The sequence below is a fragment of the Cucumis sativus genome, chromosome 3 (genome assembly GCF_000004075.3).
Source record: "Cucumis sativus cultivar 9930 chromosome 3, Cucumber_9930_V3, whole genome shotgun sequence".
NCBI lineage: Eukaryota > Viridiplantae > Streptophyta > Magnoliopsida > Cucurbitales > Cucurbitaceae > Cucumis > Cucumis sativus.
The window spans coordinates 34,544,698-34,561,909 of NC_026657.2; the positions used below are offsets into that span (position 1 = coordinate 34,544,698).

The 17,212-nt window shown below is 32.6% G+C and overlaps 3 protein-coding genes across 5 annotated transcripts; 1 reads left to right on the forward strand and 2 right to left on the reverse strand.

The window, feature by feature from the left end:
* The first annotated feature begins 3,042 nt into the window (after positions 1-3,042).
* On the forward strand, positions 3,043-7,002 carry LOC105435009 (peptide deformylase 1B, chloroplastic). The gene is made up of 6 exons (XM_011653981.2): positions 3,043-3,404; positions 3,527-3,665; positions 4,497-4,689; positions 5,435-5,545; positions 5,979-6,041; positions 6,777-7,002. Exons 1-6 carry the CDS (start codon positions 3,188-3,190, stop codon positions 6,873-6,875), a joined length of 822 nt encoding a protein of 273 aa, XP_011652283.1. The 5' UTR covers positions 3,043-3,187; the 3' UTR covers positions 6,876-7,002.
* A 687-nt stretch (positions 7,003-7,689) lies between these two features.
* LOC101218063 (ADP-ribosylation factor 1) lies at positions 7,690-12,034 on the reverse strand. Of its 3 annotated transcripts, none has more exons than XM_011653979.2 (7): positions 11,907-12,034; positions 11,197-11,356; positions 10,125-10,195; positions 9,416-9,535; positions 8,727-8,845; positions 8,351-8,432; positions 7,690-7,926 (listed from the first exon to the last, which is right to left on the reverse strand). In XM_011653979.2, the coding sequence occupies exons 2-7, from the start codon at positions 11,342-11,344 to the stop codon at positions 7,921-7,923; spliced, it is 546 nt and encodes a 181-aa protein (XP_011652281.1). In that variant the 5' UTR covers positions 11,345-11,356; positions 11,907-12,034; the 3' UTR covers positions 7,690-7,920. The 3 variants fall into 3 exon arrangements, with proteins under 3 accessions (XP_011652281.1, XP_031738095.1, XP_011652282.1); XM_031882235.1 differs by having other exon boundaries at positions 11,197-11,381; positions 11,907-12,026; XM_011653980.2 differs by having other exon boundaries at positions 11,197-11,353; positions 11,907-12,022.
* Positions 12,035-13,751: 1,717 nt separating this feature from the next.
* Positions 13,752-17,212, reverse strand: LOC101216650 (polygalacturonase At1g48100). Its single transcript, XM_004141053.3, has 7 exons — positions 16,847-17,212; positions 16,426-16,557; positions 16,052-16,228; positions 15,818-15,862; positions 15,532-15,739; positions 14,901-15,091; positions 13,752-14,396 (listed from the first exon to the last, which is right to left on the reverse strand). The coding sequence occupies exons 1-7, from the start codon at positions 17,150-17,152 to the stop codon at positions 14,022-14,024; spliced, it is 1,434 nt and encodes a 477-aa protein (XP_004141101.1). The 5' UTR covers positions 17,153-17,212; the 3' UTR covers positions 13,752-14,021.

The window sequence follows — 17,212 nt, forward strand, 5'->3', positions numbered from 1 at the left end:
TCCTTGGGATGTTACATTCGACTTCACTTATTTGAAATTAATTTCTCCCTCTGTTATACACAGAATTATATCTCAGTTCTAGCTCTTTTAATGCATCTGGATTAGTGGTTTTTTTTTTTTTTTTTGGTGGTGGTGGTGTGGTGGGGGTGGGGGGGGGGGGGGGGGGGGAAGTCATATCATGCACACAAAAAGTCAGCAGTCATGACCTGTAGTTACATGAAAAATGTATGGATTTTGTATTTGTATCAGCAGGTCAAAGCTTTGGTCTCTTGCAATAATTTTGTTAAACCACTTTGAAAGTCCTTGGAGGTAAGAAAACGGTTCTACACTTCTACTTTTACTATTTCATGCATTCTTTAATCAATCAACCTTGTATTCTGTTGCTCCCATGTGGTGTAGTGCCGTTGGTTCCAAATCTATTTTAAAGCTCTGCAAGATTTGACTTGATATTGGTGAGTTTGGTTACATGATTGAGTCAACTTTGTTTTTTTTCCTAAAAGAAAATAGAATTAAGTAGTTTATATAATGTCAAGTGATCAAATATTGCTTTCACCTCTAGATTTTGAAGAAACTCAAAAGGTATCCTGTCAACGAGAAGCTGGCACAGATGATCAAGAGAGAGGAAATCTAACTTCAGAAGGTATATGCATTTGCGACCATATTTGAACAAAGATCTATTCTATAGGTTTCAACATTGTGTATTTCAGTTCGATGGAGGTACAATGTAGATTCATGTTCGGAGACTAAAAGACCAAAAAGCTTATGATTATCTAGCACTCTTCTGCATTTCATTTTGAGTTTGTATGATTGTGTAAAATTATACGTTATTTTAGTGCTAGCTGTTTTTCATAGTGTATGATATTGTGCATTCCATTCTAAGTTTTATGATATTGTGTAAAACAATTGCAGTGTTCATTGATCTATTTTTTCCCCCCTTTCCTCTCAAAGATACAAACGGTAAATAGATTTGTTCAAGTAAGGTCGTAATTGCATATACTACCTCCTGAGGGTTGGTATCCTTCCTCCAGAGCTTCTCTTTGACAGGACTTGTGGAGTTCCTCCTCCTCTCAATGGTTTTTTTTGGATTTGATTTTATTTCATGGATTGGCTGGTGTCAAATCATAAACATCAGATTCGAGATTATAGTCTTTAATCTTTGATTTCTAATTGGCTTGATCTTTTGTAAGCTACCTCTAGGTTTTGGGAACCCCTTTATGTCTATTTCTTTCGTCTTAGAAATTACCAAACTATGGATTTCAAATTGATGGAAAATTTTCTTGCTGAGACATTTTGAATTGACTTTTGGAGGTTGGTAACAGGTATGTTGTTATTATTATTACTATTTTCTGGACATCCCATTTCTTGAAATAATGCAAAAAATTAATAGTATTTGATACCTCACTTGCAGGTAAAGAAAAGGGAATGGATGGACTAATGGAGAATTATACTGCCATATATGATGATGGAACAGTCGCTGGAAATCCCTTTCAAACCATAAGCAACAGAATATATTGGACCCATTTGGAGTAACTTTCTGAATACTTAAAAATACTTTTTTTTAAGCACTTAGGAAGTCATTTCAAATCAACTTTTAGCCTTATAAGGTATCTTAATTGTTGTCACATTTAAGTTTGAATTTTTAGGGTTTTTTTTGGTAAGAAGGGACCATCATCTATGAACTTTGTACCATAGTTGTCAAACAGGTCTTTAAATTTTTAGTTTTACGTTGGGTAGGTTTCTGAACTTTACTAATAAATTCTTTATTCTTTTTTGCTTAATTTTGTGTAGGTTTTTAATATACTCAATAAAGTTATAATTTTTTTTATCTAAAAAAAGGAATTTATATACTATATTTGATATTGGATTTTGTAAGATAACCTTTATTTTGAATATTTTGTTTGGTGGGGATGTGAATTTTAAAAATTGTTTTAATATTTATTAATTTTAAAGACTTATTAGATACAAAATTGATAGTTTAAATTGAAATTTAAAGTCTTATTAGATACAAAATCGAAAGTTTAAATTGGAAATTTTTAAAAATTTATTAGATATAGAATCTGAGGTAGACTAAAAAAATTATTAACCATTATTAACCTATAGATAAATTCAACAAATTGTCTTTCATCAACCATTCTTTAGAAAAAAACACTTAAAAGATTGATACAAGCATTAGCAAGGAGTTTGATCCAAATATTTTGTTTTCGTTGAGCTAAAAAGCGATGTTGACGTCTCTAGTAAACCAAAGACATTATTTAATAGCTATTTTGTTTTGCTTCAGTATCAAGTGCTTTCATATTCACTTATTCTTTCAATTGGAAGTATTGATTCAATTCAATAAAAATTATGTATCTTAATTTCATGATCTATTTTTTAAAATTTAGAACAGATTTACGAGAATTTTGATGTTTTGAAGCTTGATTATGGTTAAGTGAGACATTTTGAGTTCAACAATGGATTTAGACGAAAGAAGAGAACTTGATTTATCATAATTGTTAGGCTTTTCTTTTTTGCTATTTTATATAATCAAATTCTAAAATCATCATTTGATCTAATTTTTTAAACCTAACATATATTGTTATGTGAATTTCATATACGTTATTTCACATGCTAAACTTAAACATTAGTTTGAATGATACTTCCATATGAATAGTCCTCCGAATAAATCCTGCGGACTGCGGACAGACTACTTCCTTCCATATGGATGGTCCTACGGATAAATCCTCCGAACTCCTATTGATTGAGATCCTCAGATTAAACTTTTGAATTTAAATGAGTCATTTTCAACCTACTAAAAGTAAAATCAATCATTTTAAATAATTAGTAACAAAGAATGACGTTTTATTTTTTTCCAAAGCTAACAGTATTAATGCATTTTAACTTTTAAAAGATATTTGAAACAAATATTAAACGATTATGTTAATGTAAATACAAAAGCACCCCTTCTTTTTTCTTGATTTTCCATTTTTGTCTCTCTCTTTTTCCTTATTTTGCAATTAAACCCCTCAGAAATTTCCAATTGTTTCCCTAATATTCGCCAAAATTACACATTACGGCACAACTTTTAGCCACAGCTTCTCTCCTTCGCTAAAGGTTGTGAGATCGTTATTCAACAGCAGGCGTCCCTTGGCTCAGGTTTGCTCCTCACCGGTCCACCATCGGCGGCCGTTCCGGCCAATTTCCCTCCGCCATGGCCTACGCTACTCGGTTACACATTTCTCTCCCACACGCTCTTCTTCCTACTGTATCTTGCTGGTTGTCTCCTCCCGCCGTTTTCCGCAGGCTGAGCGGTTTTTCCTCAACCTGCAAGTTATTCTCCCATTCGAGTAAGTTTAAGGCTCCGTCGACTCTGGTTTATGCGCAGGCCAAACGAGGCTTTTCTGCTAAAGAAGACGATGTAGCTTCGTGTAAGTTCAAACCTCAAATTTCGTTTTGGCTACTTGTAGTGCTAATCTTTTTTCTATTGTCAGTTCTTTGATTTTTCACATAGGCGTATTTAGTTTAGCTGATAAGATTTTTGTTTTTTTAGCTGTTGATCTTGAATTTGAAGCACCGCTCAAAATTGTGGAATATCCGGACCCAATACTTAGAGCGAAGAATAAGCGTATTGGTTCATTTGATGATAATCTGAAGAAGTTGGTGCAGGAAATGTTTGATGTAATGTATAAGTAAGTTTCTGAATTATTTGTTTGTTCTAATTTCTTCTCATTGCCTCTGATAACTGCGTGCCTGTATTTTTATCATTCCATGAAAGAAGGATGCAAATCTTTAGTTTAAGAGACTTCCATTCAATATTTTTAAAACTTGTTAATGTTTCTGCCACTCTTCTCATTCTCTTGTGAGTTTCGAAATTAGCACGAGATCTAACCAGTAGACTACCGAGACATTTACAAGATATGAACATAAAGTACTACTAATCTAAGACCACGTTAAACTATTAATTTATGACAGGTGATTTTATCAATAGTGGTTTTCGTTAAAATGATTTGTTTATGATTAATTTATGACAAGTGATTTCATATGTTCGTTTGAGTGTTTGCTTTTACACTTTAAACACTATTTTCATACAATTAAATTTGGTTTTGAATGATTCAAAGCATGTTTGAGAGTTATTTATAATCCGAGAAAAGTGATTTTAACCATTTCAAGATCAAAATATCAAGTAATGGCCAACTACCTAGGATTTACACCTAAGTTTTATAGGAGCGAGTTGTCTCGTGATATTGATCAAGGTGCACACAAGGCTTGAACACTCACAAATATATTACAAAAATCATTTTCAAACATATCATAAGCTTCAAGAACATGTTCAATCTTTTTCAATGATCTTGCCATGAACTTTTGTATTCTCAATCTTTTACCGTTAGCTGAATCTGTTCTTATTAGGTGATCTATGAAAAGCTTTTATCGTGCATGAATGATGATCTCTAAGTTAGAGCCATTATTACCTTGTTATTTACAGGAAAGTGAACAATACTTGTTGGCTTCATTGTCCACAGAACTGATGGTATTGGGCTCTCGGCACCTCAAGTGGGAGTTAATGTTCAACTTATGGTATTTAATTCAGTTGGTGAACGTGGTGAAGGGGAGGAAATTGTTCTTGTGAACCCTAAAGTTTACAGATATTCCAAGAAAACTGTACTCTTTAATGAAGGTTGCTTATCATTCCCGATGATATATGCTGATGTAGAGGTATTGTTGTATACTGGCTCTTATCTTTCGCTGCATGGTGCCTACTCTTTCTAGCTTAATATTCCTAAGGATGGCCCTGGGTATCTTTTTCTGAACTTGATATATGTTTTCTTGACAAATTTAGATTCCAATTAGCTAAGTTTTGGTATGTTATCAACCAAAGCTAAAGATAAGTTAGTTCTAATATATAGGATATTTTTAGTTTGTCATGTAGGTTTAAATTCTATTGACTGCTGTCTCCTTCTAAAGCTTACTACACCTTCTCCTTGAGGGCCTACAGTAAGTCAAATGCAAGTGATGCTATTTTGAAGTGAACTTACAAGAGATCAACTTTTTTCTTTTTATCTTATAGGTCTCTCAATTATAAAAAGTCTTTAATGTCCCTAAACTTTAACTTTATGTTTTCTAAGTCATTAAACTTTGGAAGTGTTTTATGGCTTTGAACTTTTAAACGTGTCTAATAGAAATCGTAGGCATTTTTAATAATTCACATACCTCATGAAATTAAAAGCCAAAGGAAATTCATTTTTGAGGCTAATATGCTTAGGTGTTTTAGAAATTGTCCACTAGATCATGAGCTTTTTGTCTTTTCTTTTTTTCATGATTTAAGGTTCAAAGACGTATTAGACACAAATTAAAAATTCTAAGGACTGACCACACACAATTAGATAGTATGGGAACTTATTAGACACAACCCTGGAACTTTAGGGACTAAACTAATACTTTCATTCTTTTGAAACTGCAGAGACCAGAATCAATTAAGATTGATGCACGAGACATCAGTGGTACAAGGTTTATGGTCAACTTGTCAGGCCTTTCTGCAAGAGTCTTCCAGCATGAATTTGACCATTTGCAGGTCTTTTGATTAGTACAAGATTTAAGTTACTATACACAGCATTCCCTTTTACAACGTTTAATTAATGCATGTTTGAAAATGAACTTAAAATTGTTAAACTCACTTTTTTCATGTTCAAAAGTCAATTCGAAACATGCATTTAACCATTCAAATTTATCTTCACACGGGATCATGAAAATTGATTTTGGATGATTAAAGATATGTTTCAAGATCATTTTGAAAATGACGAAAATGATTTTAACCATTTTAGAATCACTCCCAAACATAGCTTTAACTGTGTCTATGCACATTCTTCCTCACAAACTCTGTTTTCAGCAACATTGCTCTAGTGGCATTCTACGGTGCATGATTATGTTGGTCTGGATCCTCTGATAATAGTCACTAAGCATTTGGATCAGCTCTTTTTTTCTTCTAAGAGGTGTTAAATATGCAGGGAACTTTGTTTTTCGATAGAATGACGGATGAAGTACTCGAGACCATTCGCCCTCAGCTGCAGGTGAGTTACCCTCTGCCCATTGTTTCATTTCCTTTCTGATCCAAAGAAATCTCCTTGAACAATAGGAGGGAGTTGATCTAAATAGGATGTCTTTAATGTTGAATTAGAGTTTATCTAAATAGCAAAAGCTTAATCGGAATAAGTTCAAGTTATAATCCTTCCCTAGCTAAAATTTAATATCTTACCAATTTCTTAGACAATCAAGTGTAGGAAGGATAGAGAGCCTCCACATAAGAATAGTCAAAGTTTGTCCAAGTTAGATCAAAATACCTAAAATTCACTGATCTAATTGACACAAAATTAAAAGTAAGAGTTCCTCTAGACATAAAATTCAAATTTATATCTAGTAATTTAGTTAATTTTCAACTTTTCAAATTTGTCTCAACCCAAAATTTAAGTCTCAAGAACCAAGTAGGGATCTCAGACGTGTTATTTAACTTCTTCTTCTTCTTCTATTTATTTTTCCAGAACATACAGGTTAGAACAACCAAAGTACTCATCTTTCCAACATGGATTTATGAGACTTTGAGAGAAATAGCCTCATACTAATCTTACCTATATACGGCTCTAGGACTTCTACCCTGTCGTTTAGAAGTAGAATGACACCTTCGTTTACAAATCACTCAATTACAATTTTATATATATATATAAAACTACTCTTGGAAAAGTGAATTTTCGTGATTGAAAATGAATTTAAGCTAAAGATGTTTCTTTATTTATTTAATATCGATGTAGGCCTTAGAAAAGAAGTACGAAGATAGAACTGGATTACCAAGTCCTGAAAGAATAGAGAACTTTAGAAGGAAGGTTGGTGCTGGTTTTGGAAAATCGTGATTGTAGATTATGATTATGAATGCTACTACTAAATTGTATGATCTTAAGAATTTTGATTTTGATACTTTGGTGGTTTTTCTATACTTTGACCATATTATTTAAGTTACATCATAGGTTTGTTACTTCATTTTTTTTTTTTTTTTGTTATTTATAATTATAATAGTACTAGTGATAGATGATTTAGATTTAAATCTCATCAAACTCTCTCTAGAAGCTAATGGATTATATGGTTTCATTTATATATTAGTTGATTTTATTTCCTTTTTTTTTTTATAAAAAAAAAAGTAAATTATAGGTTTAAATGAGACATTAAACTAAGAGGAGACAACAAAAACAAAAGAAGCAATAACCCGAGTTTAAACATGGAACAAAAAGATGTGTATTACCCAACCGTCCAGCGAAAGACCCAAATCTCATTGACTGCATTCTTCTTCACCTCAATGAAATGTTAGCCACTCTCCAATAACGCACTTTGTTGATACGCATCTCATAGATCAAACAAACTTTTGAAACCTCAAAAAACCAATCAAAATTATATTAATTTTTCAATCAGACAAACAAAAAATACTATGGCTTTAACAATTCTTCCAAAACATTAATATACCTCAAAATCCCCTTCCTTCCTCACAAGCTGTATCATCTAACACTTCCATATATGAATGTGAAAAAACATAGCTAACCTTGAGTCGAGCAACAAGCTTGCCATGGCACAAGCATATTTCTCGAAGAACATGAAAATTTAAACCTCCGACCTCGTAATTATTGGACTTCAAAGAACCCGTTTTTTGTTGCTTTTTTGTGTGAAATAAACATATTGATCAGATGAAAATATTGAAATTGAGATTAAATGAAAAGTAATAAAAGAATGAAGCTTTAAAAGCTAAGAGTGTAGCTTAGAGTATCCTGAGTACATATGATGTGTAAAAATAGAACTTTCTTTCCCTAATTATAACAATAATCACTGAAAGGAAAAACAAAACACTATCCTTTCACGAATGGCCTCTTGATCACAGTCCTGACCAACCAAACCATCAACCACCTCTCATCAAGCCTGAAAAGAAAGTGAGAGCGAATTACTCGATATCAAAGTTCAAATCTTACTTTTTGTACATAAACTTTCAAGTTCTTTAGGTGTTAATCCCTAAATTTCCAATTATCTTAGAATTCTACTAGTTTAATATCAAAGTTTAAATCTTACTTATTTTGTGTTGAACATTCAAGTTCGTACTGTTTTTTCAATCTGTCAAAGTCGAAGTCTTGCTTTTTGTATATAAACTTCCAAGTTCATTCAGTTTTAATCCCTAAATTTTTAATTATCTTAGAATTCTATTAACTCAATATCAAAGTTCAAATCTTACTATGACAAGATAGTATAGGCATCGGATTTCAAAATTGAATCAAGATTTCTATTAATTGATCCATGAAAAATTAGAAGCAATAAATTAAAATTGAGATCACATGAAAGGTGTATTTACCTTGCTAACAATGTTGTTGGAAAGCCAATCCAAACCTTCGTACAGGCCCTCCCCGGATGTCGCACATGTGCTCTGGATGTACCTGGTATGGAACACCGTATAAAATAAGTTGCTCGGTATTACTTTATTATCTCACCAGCAACCTCAGAAAATCTTGAAAATATTGTGTCAATTTTCTTATATTAGAATGAAACTCCCTCTTCCTAATTCGAAAGTTCAGTAAACAAATCCACTTAGTTGTCATAGGAAAGAGTACAATTAGATCATGTTTCTACAATTGCTTCCAATTACTGAAATAGGTGAAACAAGAAAATGACTGTGCAATGCTGCATCAAATCGATAAGGACATCGTAATGGGGAGCGAAAGCATATTTACCAGTGGCGCTGGCGAAGGGAGTGAAGACCGAGTTTGTCAGTTATTTCTGCAGCATTCATGGCATTAGGAAGATCTTGCTTGTTAGCAAATACAAGCAAAACAGCATCTCTAAGCTCATCCTGAGAGAGACGATTCAACATTTTATGAGACACCACAAAGCGTCTGAATTAGGCAATACCACTAAACCAAAAAGAAGATTATATATATAGCAATACAACATATCTTTATCGATCATACTCTTGAATGACCGGTAACTGGCTAAAAGTCGGTCACTGTCAAATGGGTAGCATTTCTGACCATTGATAAATACACGAAGAGGAAGAAGAGGAAGACAATCAAAACCAAACAACAGATTAGGTAGCTAGATTTAGCAAAACGTCTTACTAAGCACAACAACGTAACAGAACTAACTGCATTGTAACAAACTCAAATAAAATCCTGGTTCTTAGTGGCAAGTCGCAAAAAAATAGTTTATGAACTATATCCCATAAGAGAAATGGTGACAAATAGGAGAATTTAAAAGGCATTAAAAAGAAACAATAATGCAACAAGAAGGAAGTAGAGGCATTGGGCATGATACAGAAAAATATGGATACAGTAGGAACAAAAGCAAGCTATAGCCTATACACGGCTATAGTCCATCAAGTAGGGGAACTGCCAATTAAAGATAAAAGCATCTACAAACATACCTCATTCAACATCCTATGCAACTCATCTCTTGCCTCTACGACCCTGTCCCTATCATTGCTATCCACAACAAAAATAAGGCCCTGTGTATTCTGGAAGTAATGCCTCCAAAGTGGACGGATCTTTCAAAAGGAAACCACTTCAGTCAAACTTCGAGTAAACATAAGAGTTCAGAATAATTTCTTAGAACATTTTTAATTTAAAGAACATGCGAACATATAAAACATAAGCAAAAGCCTAAAGGGGCTCACTGATAATCCACTAATATTCATGCATGATTAATCAGTCGTTCAGGAAAATATAAGTATTATATTTGTGGTAATACCAAATTATATTATATGATCAAATTAAGAAAATAAGAAAAGCATGCAGCAACATACCAAATTAGAACCAATATGGTTACTGCCGATTCAAATTTATTAGGTTTCAAAATGTTACAGAGTTTCACATATCAAAACATAATAAATGATGGCATCAACCCTCAAATATTGAAAATGGCATTTGCTGCCTTAATTAACATTAGAACAAGAAACTCCAAATAGCAACTTACTAAAGCATCAACCACATTATGCGCTTATAAGGAGAAAAAAGAATTAGAAGAGTGAAATTCTATTTTGATATTAAATTCAAAATGAACTGGTTATCTCTTAAATATGGTTAGAAGCAGAACTCGTCTCTCTTCTTTCACTAATGAAAAAAGGAGATGCATACCTTGTCCTGACCACCAACATCCCAAACGGTAAAGCTGATGTTCTTGTATTCTACAGTCTCCACATTAAATCCTGCAGAAAAGAATTGAGTCTTACATCTATGACTTACCTAAAATGGATCCTAATAAAATTCAACATAATGGCAGTTATTAAACATTTTGCAACAATTGTAATGCTCTGAAGGAAACCACCGGTTGACCTAAAATTAGTTTGGGAAGAAATCTAACTGTTTCACAAATCACAAATTATTTCATTGCCTCGAAATTTGTATATATACTTAGGAAACCCAAATGTGAGAATCCAAAAGATACTACGATTCGCAGCAACTATATAAAACCAGAGTATTTAATCTTATTCATCGTTCATTTGCTAGCTTGTCTCTTGTAAAACCCTCAAATTCCACAATTAGCTTGAAGTTGCAGACCTGTAATCAACCCTAATGTTAAGGGTAAAAGATCCGTGAGATATTTGTCCCAGAAGGATGAACCTAGCTTTGAACTTCATCTTCCAGTTTACCTGAACTGGAGAACTCTAATTAAAATTCCTAATTAGGTTTCTTGACTGAGAAATAATTTCACTTGGCCACAAAACTACATCAAGTTATTCTTTTGAGTCAACAATTGTGGGATCGGGATCAAATCATCAACCTTAGAGATGGTCACATCCAGTTACATAACATCTCTTTTAAACTTGTTGTAGGGTGATGTGTATCTTAGACTTCTATTTTTCTGTGCATTTCTAAGATTAGATGTAGATGGTTGGTTGATTTAGAGTTTCTGGGCTTAATTTTGTTAATAACAGGCAGAGAAAAGAAAACGCTGGAGTTCTGATATCATGTCCACTGGTGGCAATAGTTTTGTTATTGCTAGTGAAGATGAGACAGTAATTTAGAACCCTATGTGTAATATTAATGCTGCAGGTTTGAAAAGACTGCCGCTATAGAGGGTGAAAATTGACATAGATCTCGTTCTCTTAGGAGTCAATAAACCACTAGTTAAGGCAGGTGATTCTACATCTGAGTTCCCATTTTCCGAAGTTCCACAAAAACTGTACTATATACGATAAAGACTCACCGATAGTGGGAATGGTGGTCACAATTTCTCCAAGCTTCAGCTTGTACAAGATCGTTGTCTTACCAGCAGCATCAAGACCAACCATCAAAATGCGCATCTCTTTCTTAGAAAAAAGCCTACCGAAGAGCTTCGTAAAGGTCAAACCCATTTCCGCTTCCTTCTATCACAGATTCACAGCAAGATCACTTAAAATAAAAAATCAAACATTTAGAAAAGTTTAGATATTAAACAAATAGATCTTCAACTACGAACACCCAGTGAATTATCATGAATCTAAGAAACATCTTAAAAAGAAGAATTCAAAAGTAAAAACGCAATGAACAGCCAAATAAATTAAAATTTCCAGAAACACATATCGTTACGGATCCTCTAACGACATCTAAACCATGCAATGAGAATTTCAAACAAACCCATGTTGATTTCCAATACTACGACAAACATGACCAAATTGATTCCGCAACCAACAGAACATATATATACGTATGTCGAGAAGTGTGAAAGATCTTCGCATATAATTAAAAAATTAAATCGCAAATCCACAAAATCAAACAATCATTCGTTCCAATGTTACGAAAACAATTTGTAATCTACCAGAAAAAATGCGTAAAATGAATCCGTAAATCTACAACTTCAGATCAACAAAAGATCTTCCAGAGAGATCAACTTTGAGAAATGAATGATGAAAATCGATGTATATGAAAATTGATTACCGCTCGAATTCGTGAGAAATCTGAATGTGAATATGGATGCAGGAGAGAGAGAGAGCCTTCCGATTCCGAAGTTTCCTTTTTCTAATGACTTTGGATTTATTTATTTATTTTATTTTGCATGTGGATTCGAAAATATGTTCAAACGTGGAGGGAACGAAAGGAACGGAGAAACGCCGTCGTTTTCCCGTTCATAATTTTGCATTTCATTTAGGACATAAATTGCAAGTTTGGTCAGTAATTTAAATAAATTTATAATTTAGTTTCCTTTTTACTAAACTTTCAAAATATCCCTAAACTTTATTGTTTGTACGTAAAATACCTCTAAAACTTTCAAATTTTTCAAAAGGTCCTTCAGTCTTAGAAAATGTTCAAAAATATCTTTTACCTATAATTATAAAAATGGTTAAAGTTTTGTTCAAAAGAGAGTGCTAAATTATTAAAAAAATTCATAAAACCCTTCATCTTAAAAATAGTTCATTAAAACATTTAAGTTCTAAACATCAAGTCCTAAAATCCTCTCTCGTGCTTTCTTATTAGAGTCACTCAATTTTATTTATTTATTTATATTGAAGAAGAGATCGGAGAAAAAAAAGAAGAAAACACACTCTTTTTTAAGTTAAAAAGTGTTTTTAAAAGTTTATGGATCGTTTGGTTTAAGGGTTTTCTACACTGAAATAGACACAAACATTTAAAACTCACGTTTCTTTCATAATTTTAAAACTTTTACGAAAACATTATTTACAACATACAAACGTTTTTTCTTTCCTCCCAAATTCGGTTCCCTCTTTTTTCCACTCTAACTATTTCTTTTTGTTTTAAACCTAACTTCATTTGAAATATAGTTAACTAATTAATACTAACTTTAAAAAATAAATATTAAAATTTTATTTAAAAAAATTAATCTATTAAAATATTTACCCAACTTATTTTATAACAATTAAATTAATAAAACTGTTTCTTTATCCAAATTATTAATTAATTAGCTAACAATATATTAAATATATTTAATGGATAAACTAAGATTAATTAAATTTAGTTAGTATGAAAATTCAATTTTCAATAATAATAATTTATTACTTTATTTTTTTTAATAATCAATCATTTATTTATTGAGATTAGCTTTAGTTTATATTACTTCATTCATTAAAAACATATAATATTTAAAAAATAAAGTTTAATATTCTGTATTTATATATCATACTCCTATCTTTCTTTTTTCCCATTTTTTACGTCATATATTGTATTAAAATATATTTATTATATTATTTAATTGAAATTACAATCACCAATGATAAACTTAATTAATTATAAATAAGTATTAGCTTATCATTAACATTACGTTAATTGAATATATAGGGTTAAGTCTAATTATCAAAACCAATAATCAATTATTTAGTTTTCAAGTTATTTATAGTTTAAAATTATTATCGATTCCAAATTAATTTATTTTTATCAATATACCGTTTAATTAATTATTCTATTAAATCCATGTAAGACTTTTCAGCTTAATTTCATAAATTCAATTTGATTCTCAAACATTTTATTTCCAGCTATTCTATTCCTAGTTTTCTAGGCATTTACAAAATCTTAAATCAAAATTTTGGTTGCGTAATATATAAGTAAGTAAAATTTTAATCAGTTGTTATTGTCAATTTTCTTACGATTTACTTGATGATTATCTGGTTATTACCCGATTTATGTGCTAGTCATTTTACCAAGAAATTTTGAGTTTGCGAGGCTTAATCCGAATGTTGTGTTGTTCAATACTCTGTCATAAATTAAATTTGCTCTGACTCAGTTGATTTGTAGGAGTGGAAATTCATCCTACTATGCAGCAATGATAAATTTTGAGGAAGAGCCATAATTGTGGCAAACAGGTTTTTAAGCATATAACATTTCTATATATAAGCAGTATATCATGTAAATTTTCTCCTAAATCTCCATCAATGACTGCAGAACCCTTTTTGTAGCATATACCAATTCTTTTTCTAAGCAATCTACCGTGTAATTTATCTTTCTATAGAACCCCTTTTTGTAACATATAGTTTATGTTTCTAAGCAGTTTATGATGTATTTTTTTTCTTCTTTGATGTAATTAATATTTAGCTGCAAAGCTTAGCAAGAATCATGAGCTTGAGCTTTAAATGGATTTCCAGATTGCAAGCAGTCGACGGGAGGGACGGTGGAGGTTTTCAGTTCACCATATGCCTTCCAACAGAATGGTTCGTTCGAGCCACTGCTCCCCTCAAGCTGAATGGTGTCTAATGTCACACCTGTGCATGGAAGACTGTCACTGCAGGCAAAATGGACCGGCGTTGAAGTGTATGTTCCTCTGATGTTTACATAGTTTACTCCTGAAATTGCTACTGCAGAAGATCCATTATGGCATCTACCCCCATCACAGTAGTATTGGTCTATCATTATTGGAGTTTGAACGTCTGTAACTTGAATGTTTGAAAATAGTATTCCTTGTACTAAGCCTGAACCCCCCTGCAATGGCAAAATCAAATGACTCTTTGTTAGTTGCTGAAAATTACGTTTGATTTAAGGGAGTTTTGGACAAACAACTGAGAAAAGTATGTTCATATAATTAATGATAGGTTCGTACATGTTTTTTCCTTGCTTTTCCTCTCATACATTCAGGACATGTTTGCCAAACGGTAATGAAAAATGGTATAACTGTAATAAAACTTTGTTGATGGATCAATTATAATGAGTTTGAATCGCAAATATAATTTGATTGCTACTGATCTTGTTTACTCTTTTTTTTCTTCTTGAAGATCTTGTTTATTTAGAATTATGAAGTTGTCACATTTACGGTTATCGTTACTTTTACCACTAGACTTTAGCAGTAATGGTAACGAGAAGATGAGCGGTAAAAATAAAATATGACTGAAGATTATGTTTACGTATTTGTGTTATTATGATTACGGGTTGGTAAATGTGTCCTTATAGATTGGAGTTCAAAATTAGAGGAGGGAAGGTTTTATATACCTGCCATGTTTTTATTCTGACCCCATTCATTGTATTCTGCAGTTTAACATCACGGACTGTGACATTGGATACACATGCTTTTGTGTCATCACGTCCTAGTCCTCCTATGCTAATTCCATGGCCTGGTCCACAGTTGACATTGTGTATGTATACACCTGAGCTTCCAGTTTGTATGGATATACAATCATCTCCTGTTGTTCAAATTTTTATTTATGTCAGTTTCATAGTGCTACTGATTATTTAAATTCCATTCCTGGAAGACTTTTTCCTCTGTCACGAGAGTAAAATTGTGGTCACATCAGAAGAGTTCTTTAGGGAATAAGGTACTATTTGGCAGTTGAGTTTTAAGGCTGTTATTTGCTTTTTAGCTAGTGAATACGTGGTCAGTTAAATGTTTCTTATTCAACTTTTAAAAACAGATCAATAAAAAAGTTCTTAGTACTGTTAGGCAAAAAAGCAAATTTAAAACCACATTTAAATGGCTTGTTGGTTGAAGGTCTTTTCTGGCTCTTAACCAATTGGATTACTTTATATTTATTTGCTTATGTAAAGTTAGAATACTTTTTTGAAGTAAAAACTCTCATGCTAAAGGAAGTCTTCTTTGCAGTTAGTATTCAAAGTTGGGCATTACCACAAGCTATATTGCTGTTTGAAATGATCACATTCTGAGAATTCTGCAAGTGAATTCCATCTGTGTTTGGGCTGTCACCTGGTGATGATATTGTTAATGAAGAGACTTGAACTGCTGTGCAACTATCAAATTTCAGGTGAGCTTTTTGGCTGTTTTGGATTGTTATTCCAGAGACTGTTACTTCATCACTCCCATAGAACCTAAGTGCCTGCACAAAGTGTTAGTCAAAAACAAAAAAACTCTCTTGAATCCATTTCTATTAACAAGTTTAGGCCAAGAGTTGTACAGTTGGTTTGGTGCTTGGAAGTTCTCCACCACTGCTTTCCTTGTCCTGTTGCATGAGAATTAAACCTGTGATCAGGAAGCTGTTTGACTGGAAATATGAAATACTTTTAACTTTCATTGAAGTTGGTATAGGGTCCGTTTGGATTGACTTTTTAACTGTTTATAAACATATTTTTCAAGTGTTTAACTTATAAACACATAGAAGGTCAATCCAAATACGTCCATACAAAATTACCAAATTTTTATCAGTGGGATTGTCTGTCGGTGAGTCATTCCACCAAACCGAGCCTTGTCCATCAATTGTCCCTGTACCTTTGACTGTAATTCCTTTAAGTTTAGTGAATTCAATCCATTGTAACATTCCTGAACCCCAAGCACTAGGGCTTGTAGGAGCAATGATCTTTCCATCCAACTGCATGTCAATATGAGAGATGTACTTTAAAATGTGTCATCAAGAAAAATTTCCTCTGCAGCACAAAGGAGCTTTATGGAAAGTTCTTGGTAGAACTGTTTTTGAAATTTGACTTATTAAGTTTATTAGATTCCTTTGCATTTAAAAACAGTTCTCCAAATCAACTTCCAAAATGGATTCAATGTATTGATGTTGACCTGAAACATAATGTTTGGTTGACAATTTGGACCCGAGAACGAAATCGGGCCAACGAGGAACTCGGAACCTGAGGGAACCTCCACAACTGATCCCTCTACATTGCAAGCCGACTCCCAAGCTGACTGAAATGCCTGCCATGTATACATTGTTAAGAACCTTCTGTTAGTTTTAAATTCTGTAAAGCGTAAATGCTTACAAAATTTCTACATAAGGAAAATGATTAAGTAAAATTCTTAGCGGTGAAGGCAAGTTAATATTATATCATCTAACATCTCTCTTTTCGTAGGCTTTACATAAAAACTTTCTGGACCAATTATACCTATACCATGTTAAATCACCGATTAACCAAAAAGCTTAAGCTCTTAAGTAAATGTAAATTTAATATTATAATTTATATCATTCAACAAAAACTAAATTCACCTTAGTGTCATCTGTCTCTCCATCACCTTTAGCTCCAAAGTCCAACACATTAAAATTTCCTGAACCACCATTAGTAGCTCTACCTTTACTTGCTAGTGACGTTCCTACAACACCCTCACTTCCAACATGGCCACTGCCTGTCAACCTCAAAGAGCGGCCGCTACCTTGATGATGACGATGAACTTGCCAGTGGCGGTAGTCTACAGTTTTTCTAGCATGGCAACAGTGAAAACTAAAAGAGCAAACAAAAACACAAATGAAAGCAATAGTTGTAAGACATTTCAAATTCTTCCTACCCATCTCCATGTCAAATAGATAGAGATAGAGATAGAGATAGAGATAGAGAGAGAATTCTACAAGTAGGAG